This window comes from Vigna unguiculata, chromosome 2 (assembly GCF_037176805.1).
Source record: "Vigna unguiculata cultivar grain cowpea cultivar isolate G323 ecotype 2 chromosome 2, ASM3717680v1, whole genome shotgun sequence".
Taxonomy (NCBI): Eukaryota; Viridiplantae; Streptophyta; class Magnoliopsida; order Fabales; family Fabaceae; genus Vigna; species Vigna unguiculata.
Window position 1 is genome coordinate 31,834,983 of NC_140793.1, and position 10,180 is coordinate 31,845,162.

The 10,180-nt window shown below is 36.8% G+C and overlaps 2 protein-coding genes across 3 annotated transcripts; both read right to left on the reverse strand.

The window, feature by feature from the left end:
• Positions 1 to 985: 985 nt before the first annotated feature.
• LOC114174087 (proline-rich receptor-like protein kinase PERK15) lies at positions 986 to 6,229 on the reverse strand. Of its 2 annotated transcripts, none has more exons than XM_028058836.2 (9): positions 5,424 to 6,229; positions 4,487 to 5,182; positions 3,816 to 4,361; positions 3,562 to 3,648; positions 3,397 to 3,467; positions 3,185 to 3,261; positions 2,953 to 3,097; positions 2,675 to 2,839; positions 986 to 1,860 (listed from the first exon to the last, which is right to left on the reverse strand). In XM_028058836.2, the coding sequence occupies exons 2-9, from the start codon at positions 5,070 to 5,072 to the stop codon at positions 1,636 to 1,638; spliced, it is 1,902 nt and encodes a 633-aa protein (XP_027914637.2). In that variant the 5' UTR covers positions 5,073 to 5,182; positions 5,424 to 6,229; the 3' UTR covers positions 986 to 1,635. The 2 variants fall into 2 exon arrangements, with proteins under 2 accessions (XP_027914637.2, XP_085526308.1); XM_085670182.1 differs by having other exon boundaries at positions 5,289 to 6,229.
• Positions 6,230 to 6,451: 222 nt separating this feature from the next.
• LOC114174088 (anti-muellerian hormone type-2 receptor) lies at positions 6,452 to 7,227 on the reverse strand. Its single transcript, XM_028058837.2, has one exon. The coding sequence runs from the start codon at positions 7,128 to 7,130 to the stop codon at positions 6,618 to 6,620; it is 513 nt and encodes a 170-aa protein (XP_027914638.1). The 5' UTR covers positions 7,131 to 7,227; the 3' UTR covers positions 6,452 to 6,617.
• Positions 7,228 to 10,180: the final 2,953 nt, after the last annotated feature.

Genomic DNA, 10,180 nt, shown 5'->3' on the forward strand with positions numbered 1-10,180 from the left:
GAAGTTGTTTAAATCTAAATATGAGAAAATTATATTTTGACTCCATTTTGTCTACTCTTATACTCTACTTTCTAACGTGACCTAATGTAAACCATTAATTCTTTCAAAAGAGAAGATAGTGGTACATTAATAAATGATTCACACTAAATCAAAAGAGTAAAAAATATAAGTCAAAATATATGAGTCAAAATATCATTGTCCGATATTATTTTTACCGTAACATGAGATATAAATATATGTAAATGGTAGTTCAATAATTTATTATTTTGTATCTAAGTTATATCATTACTCCAATATAAACCTTTAATACAGTTATTTTGGACATTCTACATTGATCGATGAACCAATAATGAAGAGATATTACTCAGTTGAAAAGTAAAAAGTTTCAACATTGGCTATATAAAGCCTGTAAAATGTGTCAATTAACATTTAGTTCTTATTTTTATCGACGTAGAATGTGTTTCTTTTATACAAATAAATCTTGTTGAAATTTTGGTATATAAGTTTACATGAATGTTAACAAAAATCATCCATCCATTTATTATTTAAAGCATTTTTGGATCTAAATTACTTATTGAAACGTGAGAGTCATAATAGTAGATGTGATGATTTGTGGTTATTACATATTGTACCCGACATTCTACTTTCAAGCTTATACATCTCCATCATAAATTATTTAACATGTAATATAAATATTTAACTTAAATTTTAATCATTCAATATAACAATCATCTTCTTATCCACTATCCTATGATAGCATTTTTAAAGTTGGCTACTCCCTACTATCTATGGTGAGCTTAAAAGAAATTGAACTTAGTAGGTTCTTTATCCTTTTCTCATGTTGAACTATCAGAACTTGGGTTCTCATTTTAGTCGTCCATTTTCTAGGATTTGTCAATGCTTCAGTGTTTTGTTTTTAATTATACACCAATACAAAATTAAGAGAAAGATTTAAATACAAATGGATAAATTACTCAAGAACTCATTTACATGCATTTAAGTGTCATAGGAGTTATATACAAGAGTGAGTGTGAAATATTTCTGAAATCCAGATGTGAACTTGTTTTGAAAGTTCAACCTCCTGAAAGAATTACATGAACAAAATTTCCTAGACCCATTTAAAAACATTGAGAGACCTACACATCAAAATTTGATAAATGAAATTGAATATTTCTTCTATCAGAAACAACAATATAATATATTTTTAAGGCCTACTATACCTTCCTGAAAGAAAGAGAAGAAAAAATAAAAGAAAAGAATGAAGTACTTGAAAGACCTACTGTCACCACGACGACCTGGGTGAAACAAATACAAGAAACATTGCATGAATGATAGGGTTATATTTATGTTCAAGACTCCATTCCGTACACGTGCTCTTACATCAAAGGACATAAAACATTGAACAAAAGATGCAAGCCACATAACATTACATTGACCTTAGGCCTCATCAAACGCACCCTGAAACGGTTGAAGGCACCAAGCTCAGTTCAGTTGTCTACAAATTGAGACCTCACTTCCCATGCCAATGAAACAATAAAATGCAGTAACTGGTCACTTCGTTTTTTTCCCTTTCCTTTCGGGATAATATCAGCAACCAATACTGCAATTGGTGAGTAATCTCATCACTTCCGCAATCTAAAGCCGTTGTTTCTGGCTCACTTCACTACTAGAGCCACCACTGGTCATGCCATATTCCTGGCTAGAAAACACTGCCTTTCTAAACTTTTCAATGTCTGCATTGTACTGCATTGTATCATACTGATCTGACCCGGATGAAGAATTAAAAGCATTACTCTGCGGTACCTTCACCCCATCTTTCAAATCATCCAGCGACACATCTCCTTCCAATATTCTTACAATCTGCACGTAAACTCATAAGTTAATAAATTATATTTAATGGAACATGAATTAAGTCGGTCACTATAAAAGGTGTTTAGAAGTGGACTTTTGTCCTAACTCAATCCAACAAAATCGGTTTTGTAAAGTGAGGTTTTTATCTACTTATATATTATAAACTCGTCTTATCTTTAGTCAACTTTCAACATACTCCCTCAGGCCAAAATTTATACATCTTGTGCATGGAACTAGAAATTAGTGAGTAGTCCGATAATTATGGTGTTAGGCCCAAGGCCAATTGAGATACGAAAACGGCCAACTTCATTAATAAAGGGATAGGAAAACTACCAACCTCACCCATAAAAAGGATAGAAAAACGGCCGACCTCATTGATAAAAGGGATAGAAAAACAGCCAACCTCATTAATAATCATGAGGGTAATGACAGGAGGATGAGAGTAATTTGGGTGTTAAGAAATATTAAAGACAGCAAAAACCAAGGCTAGAACCGAGGTCAGAAAAGAGGATAAAAAGACCATAGGAAATAGGAAAAAGGGAAATGACTATTTGGATGTTCTGGCTGATCGGATTTTACCTTTTGGCTAGAACAACAATAGACCCAATAAACATCAAATTTCGTTAACCCATGACTCTTATAATGTTAAGAAGTGTACTTTAAGTATAACTCAACTCTATAAAACTTATAAGATGAGATTTATACCTAGTTATATACTATAAACTCGCCTTATTATGTTTTGTTTACTCACACACCATCATAAATACTCTTATGGCATTAATCAATAGTGATGATATGACCTCTGTATGAATCATATATATACCTGGCTCATTTTTGGACGTTTCTTGGAGGAATGTTTAATGCTAGAAGCAGCACAAGCTGCCATCCTAGTCAATTCTTGAGGATTGTAGTTTCCCTCCAAGAATGGATCAACCAACTCTCCAAAATTGCCATCCTCTTCCAATCCACGATTCAGTAGTGGTCGAGCCTAGGTTCATAGGTTCCCAAAAGTTGAAATTAGTTCAACTAGTTCAACGAGAAAAAAAAAAAAAAACATGTTATAGGACAAATGATGGAGCCTTAGATGAAGATGATACCAACCCAATCTACTAAGCTGTCGTCCATGGCACTTGTGTGATCCACAGGTCGCCTCCCAGTTATGAGTTCCAATAGCATCACCCCAAATGAGAAAACGTCAGATTTCTCTGTCAATTTTCCACTTGATGCATATTCTGGGGCTAGGTACCTGTGTCAGCATGCATATCGTGAGCAAAAAACATTTCTTTATTGAAGTTTCTACAGGCAATGAAACCATGTGGTTATGAAAAATTACCCGAAAGTTCCCATGACTCGAGTCGATACATGAGTATTATTATCGGTGGTCAACTTAGCCAATCCAAAATCAGCAACCTGAATGAAATGCGTTGTTGCCAAACTCAATTAGCTTCAACAACATAACATTCGTAACATGTGTGATGATAATGAAGTAGGTAAATATGTGTATGTAAACCAATGAAATAGATAAAATATGTAATTATGCCGAACCTTTGCTTCGAAGCTATCATCAATGAGGACATTCGCTGCTTTAATATCACGATGGATTATACGAGGATGACCTGAAGTGCGTATGAAAATACAGCAAAAATTAAAAAAAAAAATGTAAATACAGAATAAAATGAATAAAAAAAAGAAGGGAAGTGACTCTCTTACAATCTTCATGAAGATAAGCGAGTCCTTTGGCTGCTCCTATTGCAATTCGCATTCTGGTAGGCCAATCCATTGTAGGCCTTCCCTTTCCTGCATATCACCATAGAACACATTAGTAACTTTGGTTGCAGGTGGTCACAGCAAAAGAAGTCAGAAAAATGTCACAAGTAATCCGCACCAGAGCATTACAAGAGTCAGATCTAAATACTAGTATTCACTCAGTGCTTTTTGCAAGAATGCATATATGTAGTAGTTACCATGAAGGTGATATTCCAAGGTATTATTGGGAATAAATTCATAGACCAACATTCTCTGGCCACCAGAAATAGAGTATCCAACGAGTGACACAAGATGGCGATGATGGACACGACTAATGATGTCAATCTCAGCTTGGAACTCTCGTTCTCCCTGTCCACTTCCTGCTTTTAGACTCTTAACTGCCACTTCCTTTCCATTAGGCAACACACCCATGTGGACATAACCGAACCCACCCTGTCCTATCAATTTTGACTCAGCGAATCCATTGGTGGCAGCAGCTAGTTCCTCATAAGTAAAGGTGCCACCTTTGAGGCCTAGAGCAAGGGTTGGCGACGGAGGAGGCAAAGGGGGTGGTCCCGTCGAGTAGTTCGAGCTCATATCAGCACTATGCATCATCGGAGGAGGTGCACCCCACCCACCTCCACCACCACCACCACCACCGGGACCCATACCCATTCCATTTTGCATCCTCACAACATGGTCCCCGTGTGGACCTCCGTAATAACCCGGGTGTTGCCCACCACTATTGTAATAATTATTATTCCCTGTAGAAACCATTAGTTATATCAACTTCAGAAATCAACATTAGTATATACAAGTGTATAACATGGTGCTGCGTATGATATGCAAAAAAGCGAAGCAAGAAATAGTAACCGTTTTGGTTGGTTACCTTTTCCGAGTGATTGCTCTCCATAATAGTACATTCTCTTCTTTTTCTTCTTCCTGGAACAGATAACGCAGACGATGACCAAAACAAGAAGCACGCTTCCCACCCCAAGCACTGATCCAACTATGGCTTTACTGTTATCTTGGCTGCCACGATTACTGCTCTCGCTTTTTCCATGTTTACCACTACTGCCGCTGCCACTATTTTTTGAAGCGGGTGGAGGTTGCAATGATTTGTGTGGAGGAGTTGGTGATTTAAAGGTGGGAGGAGAGTGTGATGAAGTGGGTCGAGAAGGTGTCTGTGGGGAAGTATTGGGTGATGGCGGGGTTAGATTGGTTGATGTTGGAGGGGAAGGAGAGGACTTTTCTGATGGGGGTGGCGGAGATGGAGATGATGATGATTGTGGCGGAGATGGAGGTGGCGATGAAGGTGGTGGTGATGATGATGGTGGCGGTGATGAATTTGAAGGTGGTGAAGATGAGTTGTCAGCGTCATCGGGGGTGCTGTTGTCCGGAGTGCTGTTATCTGGGGTAGAATCATCAGGTTTTTCATTATTATCTGAAGAACTGTCTTGAGGAGGGGAAGACATTGTTACTGTATCTCAAAATTCACATGAAGCACGTAATTCTGGTTTCCGGCCAAAGGTTTGTATCGAGAAGAGCACGTCGCCGGAAACACCACCTACAAACGGTTGGACCCCTGAAAAGAACAAGTGGTGGGGGTGATCAATGAGTTATGGTGAAAATGTGAATGCGTGTTATAGTTACATGTACGTAGATGAAGGCGAAATGATCAATTAACCTACACAAAAGTCAAAACCAGGTTACTACTATGTTTATTGTTGTTTCTATCTTGAATTACTAATGGAATTTGTGTTCCTAGATTATGGGATTGAAGTGTCGTGGGGAGATGTGTTTTGTTTCTCATGGAGAAAATGTACCTGATTGGAAGAAAACAGGGGTTCTCAACAGAAAGAAAAAGGGAAACGTGTTGCATGCTAAAAAGTCCATAATACAAAAGGAGGTTTTGCTGTTATCCCTCAATGGTCTCCTACAAAGGAGGACCTATGTTTTTCTCAATCAATACATTTCTCTCTGCCACCTCTTGCTTAGTTTGAATCAGTTATAGCTTTGACCATTTTTGGCTGGTTTTCCTTCTGTTATCCCATCTTCGGCCATTATTTCCTTATAGGATTCTGCTCACTCATACCACATTTTACCTTCAAATAGCTTACCAAAAGCACTTCTATATTCTCCTAAAAATAACATCTTAAACTTTAATAGGCTTTATTTTCAGTATAAGAAGTAACTCATCATATAATTTATATACTAAACTAAAAGCAACTATCTCACAATCCCATTTATAGCAGATTAGCAATGTTAACCCTTCCTTTTTCCATATTTATCCTCCCTTTGAGATAATACTTTAGATATGTTTGAACACAGCTTTTAACAAGATATTGAAGGAGGAAACTCTTCAGCGAAAGTGTCCCAGAATGCGGTGGAGTATGTTCAAGTTATCAACTCTAGACAGTGAAAAAGAGTTGGAGTGTGTTCAAGTTATCAACTCTAGACAGTGAAAAGAGAAACTAAAGTTGTGTTTTTTAAAAGTTTGAAGACTAAATTTATGTACATGAAAATATAACGAAAGAATCTTAGCCTAGTAGTTTAACCCAAAACACAAGAACTAGTAACTTCTTTGAAAAAGAAAATAATTATGAAATATGGATCAATTTCGTTCTTTGCTCAATCCATTGTTTACATTTTCCTTTCGCTATACACAGAACAAATCAAACACACAATTTAGTGTAAAAGGAAACAAAACAAATCAATTTTCTGTTCAAAACCATCTCCATCCACTTAAACTTTTTTTTTTTCCTATTTTATGTGGTTGTGAACAAGGGAGTATAAGGGTGACAAGGGAGTATAAGGGTGACGTAGTCTACAAATAAAAAAGAAACACAAACAATTAAAAGGAAAATATCATAATCCTTTCCATTTTATACTTTGAACTCTTCAAAGGAGAATACACACCCATATTAGGACATTCTAAGACACATGTTACGTGCATATCCACAAGTAGAAGATAACATTGTAGTGGTTCATGTTGCACAATGACATAGTTACTGCAGAACCTAGCCAAAGCACTGATCTGCGGGGAGAGGACCAGGGATGAAACCCTTGTCAAGGTACTGCAACCCGAAGACAACCACAATGGACAGCAACAGCAAAAAGGAAAGGCCTTCGACGGCACCCAATAAACCAAAAGGACCGTTGGGAAGTCCAGAACCAGTTTTGGCTTTAGTGTAGAGTGACCAACCCACTATGCCCACAACGACTAAGTAGCTCACTCCTTCCAGGGCACCGATCGAGCCACTTGGACCGGGGGGCAAACCGCAACCGGTTGTTTTAAGAGTGTAGAGAGACCAAGCGATTACTGGAGTTGAGACCAATCCACCTCCAATGGCTGCTTTTTCAATGATGCTGCCGTTGCTGCTGGCATCGCTGCCTTCGTTCGCCATGCTCACTATTTTCAGCGGTGGAGGAGAACAACAACTGCGCCTCCTAATTGACTCTGGAAAAAGCTTCCCGCGTACTACGTTGCAGCTCGATAGTGGCGACAATAGCAGCATCCTTGAAGCGTTCATGGTTCTGTGGTGTGCCTTTGAGCAATAGAGGAATCAAGAAGGAAGAGGGAGGGGAAGAATAAACACCCTTAAATTGTTAGTGCTAGTGGAATAGGGGTAATATTTTGCGGCTAATGTTATTGTTATCTAATAATAAAAACAATAAATCTACTTCCAATTAATAATAAATAACAAAAAAACATCTATAAATTTATCCTGCAGTGGTTAGGTAAGTAATAAGCAGGTTTTCTATCTTTTGCATTTGATTAGATTGAGTATTTAAAATGAGAAGTAAAACAAAAAAGAAAGAAAAAGAAAGTAAAAAGATAAATGATTTGAATTAAAAAAAAGTAAATATTGGGTAAATGATCTAATACCTACTTTTCATCTGTTCATATTAGTGCATTTTATATTTCTTTTCAATGATAAGATGTTAATAAAAATAAAATAAGAATATTTTGTATTGTTAGATAGTGATATAGAATATGATAATTATTAAATTATCACAATCCTATAAATATATGTATTATACTCTTTTATATACATTTTCAAAGACATACAAATTAAAAAAAAAAAGAGTAAAATTTAATGTTGTGGTATCTTGGGTGATTTCCTGTTCATAAGGATTGAGGTTTGAATTTGTGGTTGTGGTTCATGTTCGTTTTTAGTGATTTGAGGATGAGAGAATTAGTGAATTTTGAAATGCACCAGTTTTTTAATATGGTTTGAGATGGGTTAATTGGAGAGTGATAATACTATAATAACCAAACAAACCACTCTCCTTAAGATCACACTTTATTTCACGAGCATGTACCACTATTCTGTGTCACTTTTTGGGTTTGTTTTTCTAGCCAGAACCCATTGTGAGATTCCTGAAAACATGCTTAACATGAGAGGTGGAACTCTATGATTTGACAAAGAAAAAGAGAATCAATTCCAATAAGCCGTGTTTGTGTGAAAATTAGTTTTTTTACTGATGGGACCGATTACAATGTTATGCTTTACAAAAATGCTTTTTAACATTTATGTAATACAGGGCAAGGTTGCTGCTACGAGGAGCTGCTAAACAACGCACATTAGGTGGTTGACAATGTGTTCGTGTGTGGTTAGGATCATTCATGGAGCTGACGCTGTGGTGTACTCGAGGAAGCGGTGGAGCTGATTTGTGGCAAGCTCATGGAGGTGGTTCATTTGCAATGTTGTGATCTATGGTGGTGTGTGATATGCAGCCAGAAATGGACGTTTTGGTGCAACAATCAATACAGACCTAAACAAGGCGTTGCTTGGGGAACTTCCCTACGCAAGGTCTACATTTTTGACACTCAAATTTATCCACACTCTCTCAAATTCATCTTCACAATAGAACACACCTTAACACCCTAAGGGTGTATTTCTTTGAGAGGATACATTTGAGGGAGAATGAGTGAATGAATTTGAAAGGATTTGAAAGTACTTTTTGTGTGTTTTTTTTTTAAGAAATTTGGAGGTCTAAATGAGTGGAATTAGGTATGAAATTTCTGAGTGATTTGACTAATAATGATATATAAATTAAAATATAAGATTTTTCTTTTGTCATTATAATAAAATTAATATATTATTGTTATTGTTATTATTAATGACCAAACTACCTTCGTTAAGATCACACTTTATTTCACATGCATGCACCACTCTTGTGTGTCACGCTTTTTGGGTTTGTTTTTTTAGCCAGAACCCTTTGCGAGATTCCTGAAGACATGTCTGACATGAGAGATGGAACCCTGTGACTTTACAAAGAAAAAGAGAATCAATTCTAGGTGGGGTAGAACCGATTCCAAGAAGCCATGTTTGTGTGAAAATTAGTTTTCTTATTGATGGGACCGATTACAATGTTATGCTTCACAAAAAGGCGTGTTTATGTGTTACAGGGCAAGGTTGCTGCTATGAGGAGCTGCTGAGCAACGCACATTAGGTGGTTGACAATGTGTTTGTGTGTGGTTAGGATCGTTCATGGAGCTCACGCTGTGGTGTACTCGAGAAAGTGGTGGAGTTGATTTGTGGCGGAGCTCATGGAGGTGGTTCATTTGCAATGTTGTGATCTATGGTGGTGTGTGATACGCAACCAGAAATGGACGTTTTGGAGCAGCAATCAATCCAGACCTAAACAAGGCATTGCTTGGGGAACCTCCCTACGCAAGGTCAACACTTTTGACACTCAAATTCATCTACTCTCTCTCTCTCTCTCAAATTCATCTTCACAATAGAACACACCTTAACACCTTAAGGGTGTATTTCTTTGAGAGGATAAATTTGAGGAAGAGTGAGTGAATGAATTTGACACTCCCTACGCAAGGTCTACACTTTTGACACTCAAATTCATCAACTCTTTCTCTCTCAAATTCATCTTCACAATAGAACATACCCTAACACCCTAAGGGTGTATTTCTTTGAGAGGATAAATTTAAGGAAGAGTGAGTGAATGTAGAACCACCAACCAACCACCGCAAGCGACAGCCTTCACGAACAACAACACCTCTACATACACACTCCAACAAATCATACAAACGTAGAAAGTTTTTCGTCAAGGCATGTACAATTGTGGTTGGACGTGAAGATACCAAGGTCATGTAGGGATAACAATTTAAAATCACGCTAAACCACCATAAATCCCTTCCCCCCTCAGCGAGATTCAAGACGAAGGTCATCCCATAAATTATCGCTCCTATTCTTTCTCAAATCCGTAGATTGAAACGTGAAGGATCTACGCATATCCGTCTGCGATATTCCCTTTCAATAGTAAATTTGTTCAAACTAATACACCTTAAGCTTAACTTAACCCTATAAAACCAGTTTATGAAATGAGGTTTGTATCACTTATATCCTATAAACTCGTCTTATCTATAATGAATTAAAATCTTCAACATACAAGAAAATAAAAAATAATTTAAATCAAAATTTATGCTCAGATCTTTATCAATAAAAAAACATCCTCTTAACTAAATAATTAGAGTTCAAGATTACTTATTGAATAAAAGTAATTTCAGAATATTTCACCAATAAAAAAGTTTTAATGAACTGATAACATTTTAATAATG

Coding starts and splice junctions, on each gene's coding strand:
- LOC114174087 (XM_028058836.2), bottom strand. CDS start 5,072: ATGTCTTCCCCTCCTCAAGACAGTTCTTCAGATAATAATGAAAAACCT. Junction 4,362..4,486: donor AGAGCAATCACTCGGAAAAG/GTAACCAACCAA, acceptor TGGTTTCTACAG/GGAATAATAATTATTACAAT. Junction 2,840..2,952: donor ACGACAGCTTAGTAGATTGG/GTTGGTATCATC, acceptor CTATGAACCTAG/GCTCGACCACTACTGAATCG.
- LOC114174088 (XM_028058837.2), bottom strand. CDS start 7,130: ATGAACGCTTCAAGGATGCTGCTATTGTCGCCACTATCGAGCTGCAAC.